The sequence below is a fragment of the Nomascus leucogenys genome, chromosome 15, assembly GCF_006542625.1.
Source record: "Nomascus leucogenys isolate Asia chromosome 15, Asia_NLE_v1, whole genome shotgun sequence".
In the NCBI taxonomy this organism is placed as follows: domain Eukaryota; kingdom Metazoa; phylum Chordata; class Mammalia; order Primates; family Hylobatidae; genus Nomascus; species Nomascus leucogenys.
In genome coordinates, this window is record NC_044395.1 from 104051097 (window position 1) to 104067819 (window position 16723).

At 41.4% G+C, this 16723-nt stretch overlaps 1 protein-coding gene across 4 annotated transcripts in view; it reads left to right on the forward strand.

Moving 5' to 3' along the window:
• The window catches only part of EXT2 (exostosin glycosyltransferase 2), a 163565-nt gene extending 147735 nt beyond the window's left edge, over positions 1–15830 (forward strand). For all 4 annotated transcript variants that reach the window (XM_030794661.1, XM_030794659.1, XM_003254460.3 and 1 more), the window contains 4 exons: positions 2502–2645; positions 4279–4407; positions 6460–6542; positions 14564–15830. In XM_030794661.1, coding sequence (XP_030650521.1) covers positions 2502–2645; positions 4279–4407; positions 6460–6542; positions 14564–14702 — 495 coding nt within the window. In that variant the 3' untranslated portion in view covers positions 14703–15830. The remainder of the gene's footprint in view (positions 1–2501; positions 2646–4278; positions 4408–6459; positions 6543–14563) is intronic.
• The last annotated feature ends 893 nt before the right edge of the window (positions 15831–16723 follow it).

Below are 16723 nucleotides of genomic sequence, written 5' to 3' on the forward strand. Positions count from 1 at the left end.
ATTCGTGTGTTAGACAACTGTGTGTGGAATGTTGTTGCGTGCCAGGCACTGTCCTTTGTGCTTGGGATACCACAGTGTATAAAACAGTCTCTGTCCTCTGAGTTTAAATTCTGCAGGAGGAAAATACATAATAAACAATAAATAACCAAGATAATGGTGCAAGTGAAAGTTTGGTAAAGAAAAGGATGAGGCTGGTGGGGTGTAGCGAGGAGTGGCTGGTTGCGGGTGCCGTTTGCCTCAGCAAGGAAGGTTCGAGAAGCCCTCTCAAAGTAGTTGACATTTAAACAGGGACCTGACAGATGAGAAGGACCCAAGCCTTTGGAAGAGCTGGAAGAACACTCCAGCCAGAAGAAACAGCAAGTGCAGAGGGCTTGAGGTCTAGTGGTGGCTAAAGAACAGAAGGGCCACTGGAGAGTAAGGGGACATGGTGAGAGAAGAGGTGAAGAGTGGATGGACCCTCTGTGACATGTGAAGGAGTTTGGATATTATTCTCAGTGCAGTAGGAAGCCATTTTGTTTTCTTTTGAGGGCGGGACCTTTCTTTAAATATTTTGGGAGCGATATTATGGGTTGAATTGTTGAAGTCCTGATCTTCAGTACCTCAAAATGTGACTTTATTTGGAAATGGGGTTTTTTCAGAGGTTAATCAAGTTAAAATGTTGTCAGGGTGACCCCTAATTCACAGACTGATGTCCTTATTGAAAGGGGAAATTTAGACACAGAGATAGACTTGCACAGAGGGAAGATGGCCTTGTGAAGATGGAGGGTTGGAGTGAGGCATCTACAAGCCAGGCAATGCCAGAGATTGACAGCCAGCCACCAGAAGCTAGGAAGAGGCAAGGAAACATTTCCCGATATGTTTCAGTGGGAGCATGGCCTTAATAACACCTTGCTTTCAGATTTCTAACCTCTAGAACTTGAGACTAGTTTCTGATCTAAGCCCCCCAGTTTGTGGTTCTTTGTTAACGGCAACCCTAGGAAACTTAAAAGGGCATAGGGTCCAAACACACTGGCTCAGCCGTAGGGAATGGCATGAAGTATCCTTTCTGGACTCAGCAACACTTGTGTGTGTTGGGGAAGCCTCTAGTTGCTCTGGCATATGATCATATGACTTTTATATATATTTAGGGAAATTGATGATGAAAATAACTATATTAAAATAGATATAAAATAGGATAGAATGCACTAGTTGAATTACCCTGTGTAGAATACCCTAATATTCTTTTAGGAATGGTCCTTTTAGGGATGCTGTGCAAATGATGCTTTGGAAGGGCAAGAATGGCAGGAAGGAGACAAGTTAGAAGGCTAGCACAGTAATCTTGGTGGTAGATTATGGTGGTTTGGGCTAGAGGGAATGGCACTAGAGGTGGTAAGAGATAGAAGAAGAGCCAGCAGGACTCGCTAATGGATTGAACATGAGGAAAGGAAGGAATAAAGACTGAGTCTTAGCTTTTGGGTTTGAGCAACTGGCCAGATGATTTATTGAGACGGAGAAGATTGAGAGAATGACTTGTCTAGGGATAAGGAATCAAGAGTTATGTTTTGGACGTGTTAGGTTTGTTTATCCAGGTGGAGATATTAACTAAGTGGTTGGCTATCTTAGGAACGTTCGGGGCTAAACATAAATTTAGAGGTCACCAGATTATTGATGGTATTTAAAGTGATTGAAACTAGATGAGACTACTTAAAGAAAGAGTTTGAAGAAGAGAATAGAGCCTAGGACGGAATTCTCAGAAGTCTGGTGATGGTTGAGGAACTAGCAACAGAGACTGAGAAGAGGCACCAAGACCAGCCAGCAAATTGTTATACTCATTCGTGGTATGGATCTTTTCAAGGTTAGACTAAATTATACAGAAATACATGGGAGAAGGTATTGGAAGTTCCTCATCCCCAGTATACCCAATTCTGCTTAATCCAACAAAACTCTTATGTAAGGACCTTTCCAGATTTGGAAATCAAGTATTTGTTTTCATTGTGTTACAGATTACAGAATCAGACAGCCCTTCTATCCTTTAGGCTTCCAATAGGTCATGAGAATGGTGTATGCTCAAGAGAAATAGATGCTCTTTTTTAAAATAAGAAATGGGGACTTTATCATAAGTTTTCACAATCACCAATTTAATACAAATCAGGGCAGTTGAGTTGCAGGGTTCCATTTATCCTTCATTTTGTGAATTCATTAAGAATGGAATCTATTTCCTTAATCATATGTTAAGAGATTGCCTACCTTGGCCCAACTCAGTAAGCTATTACCCCCACATTAATTGAAATTCCCAAGCATATACAAGATGATTGAGAGGAAGTCAGAATCAGCATCTGTCTTTGAGTATTGGCAGAATAACTAACACCTGTTTGATGGAACATATCCAGAATCCCATTCTGACCTTCTTAGGTTATAACGGTTTGAACCTAGGAAGTCTGTTGATACCTGCTTGGATAACTCAGCACTGAATGGTTGCTGTCTGAATTGGGACTTGATTGTTATTATGTGTCTGTCCTTAGGTCTGGCGGGAATTTCCTGACCGGTTGGTGGGTTACCCGGGTCGTCTGCATCTCTGGGACCATGAGATGAATAAGTGGAAGTACGAGTCTGAGTGGACGAATGAAGTGTCCATGGTGCTCACTGGGGCAGCTTTTTATCACAAGGTAAGGGGGCGCAGTCCTGGGGCAAGTTGACAAAACTAAGAGAATGATACAAGTTTTATTTGACCCAATTTAATTTTTCATACCTGCCGAGAGGGCTTAGAAAAGCCACATTGTGTAACAATATCTTACAAATAAAGCTATCCTTTTTCTAATTATAAAAGTAATGCACGCTCATAGTAGAAAATATGAAAATACATAAAATAGAACGAAGAAAAGTTACCTGTAATCCTGTCACTTAGAGATAACCATTTTATCGATCAGGTGCTATTTCCAGCTTGCCATTTATTTATTTACTTACTTGTATGTATATACAGACAGTTGTAAATATTCTCATTAGCCTGCTTTTTTCGTGGATTGTGTTGTGAGCCTTTTCTCATGTCATTGACATTTCTTCATAAACAGTTACTTGTTAGCATAATTAAGATACCATTATCTTAATGTTTTAGAAGTCATATATAACTATTTTGCTACCTTGGATATTACTTTCTAAATTTTTGCTATTTTAAATAACGCTTAATATCTAATGTTAGTGATAGATGTCCATTTTCATAACTGTTTGTACTCATGACCATTGTGATAGATTCCTAGAAATAGAATTATTATATCAAAGGACATGAATATTTTGGGTTTTTTAAGATGTATGTACATACATGTATATATACACATATACAACATATCCATATATATGTTGTGAATATTCTAAGCATATATATGTTTTGTATGTATATATGCGTGTGTGTGTCTGTTGGTTTCAGTATTGTTTGTGCGAATTTATACTCCCACCAGCAAAATATAAAACTGTTTTACCATGCCTTTTCTTGCATGAAATATGATTAATAGAAAAGAAATGAGCAATTTTGATAAGTAAAAGTTAATTTTATTGTTTTAACTTTTATTTGATTACTAGTAAGACTGAAATTCCTTTTGTGTATTTATTAGCCTTTTGTACTTCCTCTCTTCTGGGAATCATCACTTCGTGTTTTTGACTCTTTTTTTATTCGGGAGAGATTGGGGAATATGCATTTGATTTTAGAATATTCAGTTCAATGGTAGAATGCTCCGTGAGAGTGTATGGTTTAATTAAACAATCATAACTTGTCTGTTGTCAGCAGTAGCATAAAGAACCGATGTCAGGAGAAAGGTCTGTTCAGCTCAACACAGTTAATTTAATTTAGCTGTATTCATATCGATTGTTTGTTGTTAGCTCAGCACCACTGCCCTCATATTTTTCAGGTCTCTAGATCCAGGAATGGGTTTTTTTATTTTATAACAAGCAAACAAAAAAACAAAAACTAAGGTTTACACTTCATGGGATTTATAGTAGTAGACTATGTGTGCTTTGTATTTTTGACCCAATAATTTCTACACTATTTCATATGTATGGTAGAATTGCCTCATTTTTCTTCTACTTTAAAAAGCACACACTTTGGTAGAAGAATGACCATATTGAACGTGCTTGGTCACTTGACCAAAAGCATTCTAATGCCTTCTTTTACCCTTCCTATTAATACAGCCTTGTGATTAATCTTATGAGAGGAAGCTTGTCCCCCTGCCTTGGCTATGCTGCCCCTTATTTATCAGCCAAAGGGAACTGCTATTTTTGAATATTTCTTCTTTCTGTCTCACTTGACAGTATTTTAATTACCTGTATACCTACAAAATGCCTGGGGATATCAAGAACTGGGTAGATGCTCATATGAACTGTGAAGATATTGCCATGAACTTCCTGGTGGCCAACGTCACAGGAAAAGCAGTTATCAAGGTAGGAGGCTCTGCCACTCACTTGCTTTGTGATCTTGGGCAAATATCTATTATCTGAGCCTAAGAAGTTCTTGTAACTATAAATTAAATATAGGACTAGATAAACTTTAAGCTCCATTTTAGCTTAAGGTTCTATGATTGATGTGGTCACATTGGGAAATTGAAGCTAAGCTTTGACAATTTAAACATGTTTTCTTTTTTTATACAGTTTCTTTAGTTGCAGTTTTTAACCTTCAGTATCAGAGATAAAGGCTATGATGATCAATCTATAAATCAAAAAATTATATTCTCAAAGCTGATATGGGTTCTAGTTCTTTTAGTTAAAGGATGTAGTTTAAATTTTTCTTAAGGTAGCTGGTTTTTTTTTTTTCTTTAAAAAAAAAGATGTTGAGAAAATAGTACACCTCATACAGTTATGTAACTGTAGCTGTCCTAAACACAACTAATTTAATTGTTTTTAAATATCAATTACCAGTTTTTAAAAGTACCTTTCCCAGAATATATTAAAAGCTGAGAATACACAAAGATCTATGGGAGGCCTTTGTATCTGTAAAAGATGCCTGTTTATTCCTGAAATTTAGACATTGCTCAAATAAGATCCCTAGATATGTAGAGAAGGTACACTTCTTTATATGAGTAGAATCATCTTGTTCTTTTTTGCTTCTAGATTAGAATTTTGTGTGTTAAAATGGGCAATGCCAGGTTCCCTAGCAATCTGCCTAGAAAGCCAAATTCCTGGGTGAGCTTATGCTGGAAGCATGGTACAGCATTATCCATTGATTCCTCTGCTATTAATTGATAAGAGAAGCCAGATTAAACCAAAGTGAATAGGGAAGGAGGAAAAAAATCACTATCTGTGCTCACCAAACTTGCCCCAGTTCACACCCTGTCCCCCAGCTCTCTAAATAACTCAGTGAACAGCTGACCACAAAAAAATTAAATAATGTAAATTGTTAGAGTTGTTTTAAAGGGACCCCTCCCATCCCCAAATTTGCTTTTTTTTTTTTTTTTTTTTTGGTGAGACTGAGTCTTGCTCTGTCACCCATGCTGGAGTGCAGTGGCACAGTCTTGGCTCACTGCAGCCTCCGCCTCCTGGGTTCAAGCAATTCTTCTGCCTCAGCCTCCCAAGTAGCTGGGACTACAGGTGGATGCTGCCACGTCTGGCTAATTTTTTTTTTTGTATTTCAGTAGAGACAGCGTTTCACCGTGTTGCCTAGGCTGGTCTCGAACTCCTGAGCTCAGGCAGTCCACCCGCCTCGGCCTCCCAAAGTGCTAAGATTACAGATGTGAGCCACTGTGCCTGGCCCCAAATTTGCTTTTTAACACGCTTCAACATGTTTTTAGCTGCGGCTGCTTACTCTGGACAGTAATGCCCAGTGTCTCTATGCTTCTTAGCCTAGACTTAGTTATCTAGCTTTCTTTCCCTTCCAGCTCTTCACTGTTTATTTATCTTTACTAGGTTGGGATAGCAGCTTCCCCTGAGTTTGCTAGGAAGATCACTAGTTAAGGTTTGAGAATGTAGTGGGGAGTCAGGGAAAAAGATTCAGAGTATGAGGGACCATTCAATTTTTTTCTTGACTGAAGGGAATTGCAAAATAGCTTGGCATCTTCAAGAGCATGGTGCTGCTCATAGCATTTGCCATTAGCTGGAAAGAGGAGAAAGAGCGCCTGTTGGAACTAAGGTTACGGTGGAAGTTATGGGAAGCTGTATTTCATCGCCCTTATGGCTACAAGAACAAATGGTGTTTATACAAGGACCTTGGCAGTGAGAAAACAGTCATTAAACAGGAATTAAGGAGCTTGTCATCACCACTTCTTTCCAGTTACAGAAGGCAAAAGCCCTCCAAGCCTTTTTTATTGGGCCCTTGTGAGTTCTGCCGTTGGCCGAGCCAGACAGAGTTGAATGGAGGAATGGCGAGGTGTGTGTGTGTGTGTGTGCACGTGCATGCAACATCTCAGCTTACAACACAAAAGAATGCAGTGTGGTGTCACAAGCATGATTTTATTGTCCTTGACACTGACAGCCAGGTATGCTCTTGTCCTCCTCTGGCAGGTAACCCCACGAAAGAAATTCAAGTGTCCTGAGTGCACAGCCATAGATGGGCTTTCGCTGGACCAAACACACATGGTGGAGAGGTAAGTGAGCCTCCAACCACAAGTGCGCCTTAGCCTCTGATCTCCATTTCCTGCCTTAGGCCTGTTTATGGGGCTTTGTTGGAGATATAAGGACAGCAGCTGGTAGCCATAGTCACCTCCATGTGCACTGTGGGAATTGGGTTAGTTCAAGCCCAGGTCACCCAGAGAATTAATTTGGAATGCTACTCACTCAATTTGTAATGGCTGGAAGGGTCTTAAAAATATAGTGGGCCTTAAGCTCCAGAAGCCAAATTCTCCATGTGGACTAAGCAGTTAACCATCTACAGTCATTTGAGTGGAAGCTAATTAATTCCAAGGAAATACTGGATTATTTTTCGGGGTAATAGCTTCACGTTATAGTAAAAGCTTGATTAGAAAGAATTAAACCAAACCCACCAGAGACAAATTACCTTTGCTGACACTGTGGAAATGCCTGCCAAGAACAGGATCGAAAGCAAAGCCCTCATATTACAGACAGAGGGGCAAGACAGCTCTGAAATACTCTCTTTATTTCTATTCAAGTCAGTTACTCAACAAGCACACCTTTGTGTGGAATGTAATCCTAGGCCTTGTAGGTAAGAATTAACGGAGTGGGAGATGTATGTCTTCCATTAAGACTATACAAGACCTAAGAGTTCTCACTTGTGCCCCAAAAGTCCCCAAGCTTTGAAGTGCCTGAATCAAGCCTAGTACTTTCAGAAGACAATTCTTTATACAAGACAGCAAACTCTGACATCCCAGTAGTGCTTGTCAGGGGACCAAAATGCACTCAGATAAGGATATAGTAGCCTTTTAGAATGAAATATCTAGTTCAGATTTCACAGATCTCATATGCCTGTGCTTGCAGAATTCATTTCTGAAATCTATCAGCTATATTAAAATTCTTCAAGCCTAGAGAATTTGTGTGTGTGTGTGCAGAAAGTTGTTTCAGTTGGCCTGGCTTCTATAATGTTTTACTCTCTAAATAATCTCTTTATCTTTTTCATGTATAAACATTACCCAGATGACATGACCTTTACCAGCTGTTGATGTGAAATAATATACTATCACTGGTATCATAAGTATTTCACAGTTAACGGTAGTGACATACACTGTCATAGCTCCTTTGGAAGAGACCCCAATTGGACTTCTATTGGAGTACAAGAAATTGTTATTTAAACCTACCCCATTGTCTGTGTTTGGGGAAAATTCATAACAGTAAGCTAAGTGGTCATTAATAGGGCTGAGTTAAAATGGTGTATCGGATATATGGTCCAGGAAAGGAAGTATAGGAAGAAAAGTTGACCTGATGATGGCCTTGAAGTTCATGCTGAGGCTAAACAACTCCTCTAGCACTACTGAGATCTTAACAAATGTAAAGAGGTTTAAAATGCAGTAAGAGCCAGGTGTGGTGGCTCACTCCTGTAATCCCAGCACTTTGGGTTGCCAAGGCTGGTGGATCACCTGAGGTCAGGAGTTCAAGACCAGCCTGACCAACATGGTGAATCCCCGTCTCTACTTAAAAAAAAAAAAAAAAAAAATACAAAGTTAGCTGGGTGTGGTGGCACGTGCCTGTAATCTGAGCTACTTGGGAGGCTGAGGCAGGAGAATCGCTTGAATCTCGGAGGTGGAGTTTGCAGTGAGCTGAGATCGTGCCATTGCACTCCAGCCTGGGCAACAAGAATGAAACTCCATCTCAAAAGAAAAAAATGCAGTAGGGAGATTTAATTTAGATATAATTATTATTAAACACTGGAGTGAGTAACTAAGGGAGATATGGAGGCTTCCTCTTTGGAAGATCTTTTTTTTATTATTATTAAGAGAAAGGATCTTGCTCTGTTGTGTGGTGATACAATCATGGCTCACTGCAACCTTGAACTCCTAGGCTCAAGTGATCTTCTCATCTCAGCCACCTGAGTAGCTGGAACTACAGCTGCATGCCACCACGCTAACTAGTTCTTAAATTTTTTGTAGAGACAGGGTCTCACCATGTTACTCAGCCTGGTCTTGAACACCTGGCCTCAAGGTATCCTCTCGCCTGGGGCTCCCAAAGTGCTGGGATTATAGGCATGATAGGATATGTTATGATATGTAGGATATATAGTTAGGAGGAGATGCGGATGGAGGGATTGGAGCGAACTGTTGGACTTTAACAGTGTCAAGGACCTTAACAGTGTTACATGTATATGTAACAATGCTATTTGTGCTGAGTGCCCTGAGAGAGGCTCAAAGGGCTATAACTGATCAGGTGAAAGACAAGTAACTTTTTGCTAGGTTCATTATTAAGAATAACTTTCTAAAAGAGGTGACACTTGAAGTGATCCTTCAAAAATCACTAGAATCCCAACCAGTAAAACCCTGGGCCAGAAGCAGAGACTCTCAGCAGTGGAAACTGGATGGTTTGTCAAGGGTGCCTGATCAGCAAGTTCAAGGTTTATTTGGCAAACAAGAAGAAGCCCAATTTGGAGAGCTTAGAATGCTGGCCTATTAGTGCTGGACTCCAAAGGGCTTTGAATCCCCAAATAAGGAGCTAGAATTTTTTCCTTCAGGCTCTGGTAAGCTATAGAATTTTCGAACACGAGACTAGCTGGATCAAAGTATTGCTTTGAGATTAATTTGGAAGTAATGCACAGGGTGGAATGAAGAGTGAAGAGATTGGAGAAAAGACTAGTTAGAGCCTTTAAGTAAGCTGCATGTGGAAAGGAAGGAACAAATTAAATTACAACAGATTTTTTTTCCCAAAGGAAGATGTACCTAAACATGGTTTCCAACTGAAGAGATGTGGGGAGGCTATGAAGAAAGAGTTGACAAACGTCCCTTTAAGATTTTGAGTGGTAGTAGTACCTTCAGCAGTGTAATAGGTTTAGGAGGAGATGCTGATTAGGGGAGAGATTAGAGTGAACTGTTGGACCTCAGCAGTGTCATTAATGGGGACAGGAGGTGATGTTAATCAGGGGTGAAGTTGGAGAATAATAAGATACGTGATTTGGGGGTCTTGCCCTCTGTATATACTTTTTTTTTTTTTTTGAGACATGGTCTCACTCTGTTGCCAGGCTGGAGTTCAGTGGTGCAATCTCAGCTCACTGCAACCTCTGCCTCCCAGGTTCAAGCGATTCTCCAGCCTCTGCCTCCCGAGTAGCTGGGAATACAGGCACGTGCCACCGCGCCCGGCTAATTTTTGTATTTTAGTAGAGACGGGGTTTCACCATGTTGGCCAGGATGGTCTTGATCTCCTGACCTCATGATTCGCCCACCTTGGCCTCCCAAAGTGCTGGGATTACAGGCATGAACCACCCTGCCTGGCTTTTTTTTTTGGAAGACCGGAGTTTTATTATTACTGAAATCAGTCTCTGTATGTACTTTTATATATGTATATCAAGATATAGATATGTGGAACTAGAATTTCAGAAAGAGCTTTAAAAAAAAAAGTTGAGCCCAGTCATCCCTCAGTATCCACAGGAGATTTGTCCCAGGACCTCTGGAGGGTACCAAACTTCACGCATGCGCAAGTCCCTTATATAAAATGGCCTAGGATTTGCATATAACCTTCACATATCCTTCTTTATAGTTTAAATCATCTCTAGATTACTTACAATCCCTAATACAACATAAATGCTATGTAAATAGTTGTTACATGGCATTGTTTAGGAAAAAATGACATGAAAAAACTCTGTACATGTTTAGTATAGATGCAGTTTTTTTCCAGATATCTTTGATCCAAGGTTGGTTGAATCTACAAACATGGAACCCTTGGATATGGATGGCTAACTGTATTTGGCAGTCATCTGTCCAGAGACAGCAGTTGACTAAAGAAAAGCAAAGGCAGACTCTTGGGAAATTCTGACATTTGGGAGACACAAAGAGTAACTGAAAACAGAGAGGCAACCACTGGAAAGGCCAGGAGAGAACCAGGATATACAGTGCTCAGAAGCACGGAAGGAACAAGGAATAGGCAGGCTGGAGAAGGTCTTTGAATTCAATGGTTGTTGGTACCTTACAAAAATAATAGCCAGGTGTGGTGGTGGGCACCTGTAGTCTAAGCTACTCGGGAAGCTGAGGTAAGGGGATCACTTGAGCTTAGGAGTTCAAGGCAGTATCACTCTAGAATTGCACTTGTGTGAATAGCCACTGCACTCCTGCCTGGGCAACATAGCAAGATCCCCATCTGTAAAACAATAAAAATAATGTCATAGAGTATGAAGCCAAAGGGTTATAGAGTATGAGTCGATGGTGAGGAAGTAGAGTTAGTGAATGTAAACTACCCTTTTGAGAAATGTAACAGAGAATGGAAGGAAACAAATCTGGAAATAAATTAGCAACTGGGAACAAAACTATTTATATTAAAAATTGAGTCACTGAATTGTTAAATAAGGCATTTAGATAGGGAGGGAAGAAGACATGAGTTAAGCCATCTTGGGTAGATAAAGAGATGGTGTTACAACTGTAGAATCCATCCTTCCTTCCTCTTTCCTCCCCGTCTTTGGCTGGTCTCCTGGCCTCAAACAGGCCTCCTGCCTCGGCCACCTGAGTAGCTGGGATTATAAATATGAGCCACCATTCCCAGCTGTTTTATTTTTAATAATAATCTTTTCAGAATACACATTTTACGCAAAACAAAGCAGTTAGCCTCTTTACAACTGTGTGTGACCTTGTGTTGTGTTTTGTGGTTCAGTAGCTCATTTATTCCTATATTTGGGGATCTGGGATCAGAAATCTCAGTTGTATAGGAGAGTAGCTTCCATTTCCAGGATCCGCTGTTAGTTCTTTTTTTTTTTTTTTTTTTTTTTTTTTTTGAGACGGAGTCTCACTCTGTTGCCCAGGCTGGAGTGCAGTGGTGCAATCTCGGCTCACTGCAAGCTCCGCCTCCCGGGTTCACGCCATTCTCCTGCCTCAGCCTCTCCGAGTAGCTGGGACTACAGGCGCCGCCACCACGCCCGGCTAATTTTTTGTATTTTTTTTTTAGTAGAGACGGGGTTTCACCGTGGTCTCCATCTCCTGACCTTGTGATCCGCCCACCTCGGCCTCCCAAAGTGCTGGGATTACAAGCGTGAGCCACCGCGCCCGGCCCCGCTGTTAGTTCTTTAAGAGTCAGAAGCATGTGTCGCTGTTCATTTTGACAAGTGTCTTCACCAAGGTTAGGGCGATATGACAGGCAGACAGTATTGACTTAAGAAAAAGAACATAGTATTTTGAATTAGGCTAATCTTTATTCACATGATGAGTTTGCCACACTTATTAACTGTCTGACCTAAGGAAATTGACTTTACCTTATCTGAACTTCAATCTGTTCATCTCCTAACATAGGGATATTAATGTCTGTCAGATTACAATGTCCATTCATAGGTTCAACAAATATTTATTGAGCATCTTTATACCCAAGCTGTTACGTGTGGGGATAAATGAAGTAGTGATACATGAAAGCCTGTAGCACAGGGCCTGGGAATGTTAGTTTCCTTCCCAGTTTCCCCAGTGTTAGTCCTAAAGACTCCTGGTTACTTTAAGTAATGGTATGTGTTTGAAAGGAAAATAGAAAACCATTAGTTCTTTCTTCCCCAGACACCTTCATCACTTCAGAGAGAGTCACTGGCAGTTCTTGGTGTGTTTATACTTGATTGGAAAACCAACAAAGGAGAATGGTTACTGACATGGTAGCTGGACCCATGACAACAGCTCATGTGGGCCACCGGCAACCAGCCAAAGTCCTGTCTCCCCTAACCTGCTCTCCAACCCAGACCCCCTGTGTGAAAAGAAAGTAGGAAGCACTGCTATTACCTGGCAGGAGAGTTAAGGACCTTGACCATTCAGCGGAGGCCTGCCGCTTCTCCAGTGTGGGCCTGTGTGAAGGAGAAAGAAGTACTCACTAGACCTGGGTTAGCCAGGGGCAGCTGTCAACAAATCAAGCTGGCCTGAGCCCCAGTGGCTTCTTGCCTGTGACCCATTCCTGTTGGCAGATCTAGTTACAGAGGAGACATTGTCCTCAATACTCTCTACAGGGCCATGGAACCACTGTCCTCTGCCAAGAACCAGGATTCTTCTTTAATACATACTTGCTGGTACCTATGCTGGGAACATCTGGGCTTTGCCGGCCAGAGTCTGTATGCATAACTAGAAATGAGAAGAATCTGGACATATTTACAGGTGGAACAACAGTCAAAAGTAAAACCTTGGAGAGATTTGATTTTATCTGCCGTGCTTTGACCCCATAATTTGAAGAGAGGGAAGCTGATGTCCCATGCTTGGTCCACCTCACTTTGTTAAAGTTCGTCCATCTTTTCCCAGTCTCCCTTCAATCTGGAACTAGGAACACCACCTCCTGAGTCTCAAAAGACTTCCAGCAGGAGGGAAACTCAGTCACTGGCATGTAATGATAGAGTGTGATCCAAAGAGCAGGCTCTGTTGCCAGCTCAAACCTGAGTTTAAAGCCCAGTTCCACCACGTTCTACCCCTGGGTCCTTGGGCAAGTTACTTAACCTCTCTGAACCTTAATTTCTTAACCCATAACATGAGGCTACTATAAACCCAATAGTTGGGCAAGGGGGGTGATGAGTATGGGGGGGGGATTGCTTTAAGCAATCCATGAGATATGTATGTAAATTATCTGTTACATAATAGGTGCTCAGCAGTTGTTAATTTCCAGTCCCCTTCATTGGACCCTCGAATTGTGTTAGTAAGTACATTTGTATCATCTAATTAAGACTTAAGCCTCAGAAGCCAGAATGCCTGCTTTGGCTCTAGCTTTTTCTAGTTATTTGACCTTTGAACATGTTATTTATCCTCTCTGTATCTCAGTCTTCCCATTATAAAATGGGAATGATAGTCCTACCCCATAGGGTTGTTGTGAGGATTAAGTGCATTATTAATGCATAGAAAGCAATTTTAACACAGCTTGGAACATACAGTAAATAGTAGTTGTTGCTTTGTGGTTTTAAAAGGTGGACATGATGATGTTATGAGTTAAAAGCTCAAAATGAAATAATAACAATTCTTTTTTAGAAACATAATGACCAAGAGAGAAGTTCGTTCTTTTTGTAGTGCTCTCAGATGTCCTGGGCCCGACCGAGGCAAGAGTGTTGACCTTTCTGAAATCCATCCTTGAGGTCCCCTTGACTTCAAAAGCAGCTTTTCCAGGCTTGTTTTCCCGCTGGCCTAATGCTGAAGCGTCCTCATTACCCAGCTGTCACACTCAGTTGGCCTGATTGACCAGAGCCATTCCCGAACACATGCCTGACCTGCTTACCTCTGAGAAGGCTGGCTTTGGGGGTGAGGGGGAGATAGGGAGACAGCCTCTCCCCTCCTCCGGCGGTGCTGCGCTGCACTGGCACTGAAGTAGTTGTTGCTAAAAGTTCTGATATGGGAGTGACAAAAATGATGAAAATTATGAAGACTGTCCTGTGTGAACTTCAGCTTTCACAGAAGATTGTGCAGATTGACATAATTCCCAGAAATTGCCACTTACAGGCCCTCCGTCAATGTTGGTTGAGTGAATGGTTTGTTGTTTGAAATTTGGCCCTGTCACTTTTTTTTTTTTTTTTTTTTTTTGCCTTTCATCACTTTGTGAGCAAGATCTCTCCTCTGCCTTTTAAACTTCAGTAAACTGAAGCTCAGATCCAAGTAGTTTTGTTTCTTTCCATCCTTTGCCTTCTCTTAGCTGGCAGAGATGGGGTTAAGAATTGTTGGCAGCTAATCCACCTTGGTTTGAGGCCCTCTCACACTGAGCTGGAGGAATGACTGGAATTTGAGGGGGAGGGGAAAAGATACTCTGACCTTTGCAGGCCCGTGGCCTCCAAGCAGCATCTCCTGTTCACGTTCTCTTACTGAACTAATAGTCCAAGTACCCCCAGTTCACCTTTTTTCCACACCTGTCAACCTTTTTAAGAACCTGGGAGCAGACCGTGGCTACTTGAGCTTTTTTTGTTGATGTTGAACATTATGTATTTTGTTGTTATCTCTCAGCCTCTTGAACATATTATCTTTTCTCCCTGCCCCCATCCCTCTCATTCTGCTCAAACCCCTCCTCCCCACCTCGTCCCCAAACCCCACAGGTCAGAGTGCATCAACAAGTTTGCTTCAGTCTTCGGGACCATGCCTCTCAAGGTGGTGGAACACCGAGCTGACCCTGTCCTGTACAAAGATGACTTTCCTGAGAAACTGAAGAGCTTCCCCAACATTGGCAGCTTATGAAACGTGCCATTGGTGGAGGTCTGAATGTGAGGCTGGGACAGAGGGAGAGAACAAGGCCTCCCAGCACTCTGATGTCAGAGTAGTAGGTTAAGGATGGAAGGTTGACCTACTTGGATCTTGGCATGTACCCACCTAACCCACTTTCTCAAGAACAAGAACCTAGAATGAATATCCAAGCACCTCGAGCTGTGCAACCTCTGTTCTTGTATTTCTTATGATCTCTGATGGGTTCTTCTCGAAAATGCCAAGTGGAAGCCTTTGTGGCATGCTCCAGATTTAAATCCAGCTGCGGCTCCCTTTGTTTTCAGTTCCGTGTGACAATCTGGAAGGAAACTTCACGGACAGGAAGACTGCTGGAGAAGAGAAGCCTGTCAGCCTATTTGAGGTCTGGGGAATCATGGAAAGGGTACCCAGACCTCACTTTTAGTCATTTACATCAGTGAGTTCTTTCGGGGAACCAAACCCAGAATTTGGTGCAAAAGCCAAACATCTTGGTGGGATTTGATAAATGCCTTGGGACCTGGAGTGCTGGGCTTGTGCACAGGAAGAGCACCAGCCGCTGAGTCAGGATCCTGTCAGTTCCATGAACTATTCCTCTTTGGTTTGGCTTTTTGATATGATTAAAATTATTTTTTATTCCTTTTTCTACTGTGTCTTAAACACCAATTCCTGAGAGTCCAAGGAACCACCTTTCTCCCTTGATATATTTAACTCCGTCTTTGGCCTGACAACAGTCTTCTGCCCATGTCTGGGAACACACGCCAGGAGGAATGTCTGCATCAAGCGTAAGAAGGTCCCAAATCGTAACCATTTTAAGAGCAGATGACTCAGAAACCTCCAGAGGAATCTGTTTGCTTCCTGATTAGATCCAGTCAATGTTTTAAAGGTATTGTCAGAGAAAAACAGAGTGTCTGTACTAGCCATACAAGGAGTCGCTGTAGCTGGTACCCGTAAAAGTTGTGGGAATTGTGACCCCCATCCCAAGGGGATGCCAAAATTTCTCTCATTCTTTTGGTATAAACTTAACATTAGCCAGGGAGGTTCTGGCTAACGGTAAATGCTGCTATACAACTGCTTTGCAACAGTTGCTGGTATATTTAAATCATTAAATTTCAGCATTTACTAATACTGCACATGTGTGAATTATACCTCTTTAAGCCCAGTTGATGAACAAATCTACCCTGGCAAATGTTAAATGTTATGGATTCGAAACAGATTTATCTGGCTCTAATATTAAGATTAGCCACAGTTTGGGCGTTAGCCATAACATATGTCCCCAAAACACAAAATACATAACAATTTGCTTAGAATATGGATATAATTACAGAAACCTAGTTGTTTGCGAGTCAGCGTCACTCATACATCATCCATTGTTCTGTTGAGTGACATGAAGGTGGGCAGTTATTATGTTGTAGTTTCATCAAGAGTCACTTCAGATGTGTTCCCCAGACTTTGAGAGGTCAAAGAAAATTTCAGAAGTAGCAAAGTTGGAAGTGGAAATTTTTTTCAGTTTCTGACAGCAGCAAACACAGGTGCTTACCAAATACTTTTGATTTGGGTAATGTGTACTGGTCAGTAGGAGACATGGGAAAGCATTTTGGTCTCATATATTCATAATATTGGGGACAATATGATAGAAAGCAAGGAAAAATATTTCTGTTGTCACCCAGGTACCAGAGGCTGACAAGCACAGTGAGGACCTCTAACCTTTCTAGGGGTTTTCTAGTTTGTTTTCCAAGATGTGGGGCAGGTACAGGGGAGGGTCTTACATTGAAATCTCTGCTGAAAGCTATGGACTGTGCTGGCATCGTGTATGTGTCATATTGCCTTGGCTTCTTCAGATATTTCTGCCCTTTTGCTCATCATTGAATGCACTACCTTAGTGGCTGGTTTCTAATGCAGCTTCTCTCCCAAAGGGTACATTTTTAAATTTTTATTTTTTTTTAGTCTTGATAGTCCTTTGATTTGGGAAGAGGAACTCTTTCATCTGAGTTCATTGTGAGCCCTAGAGAGCTGTGTGA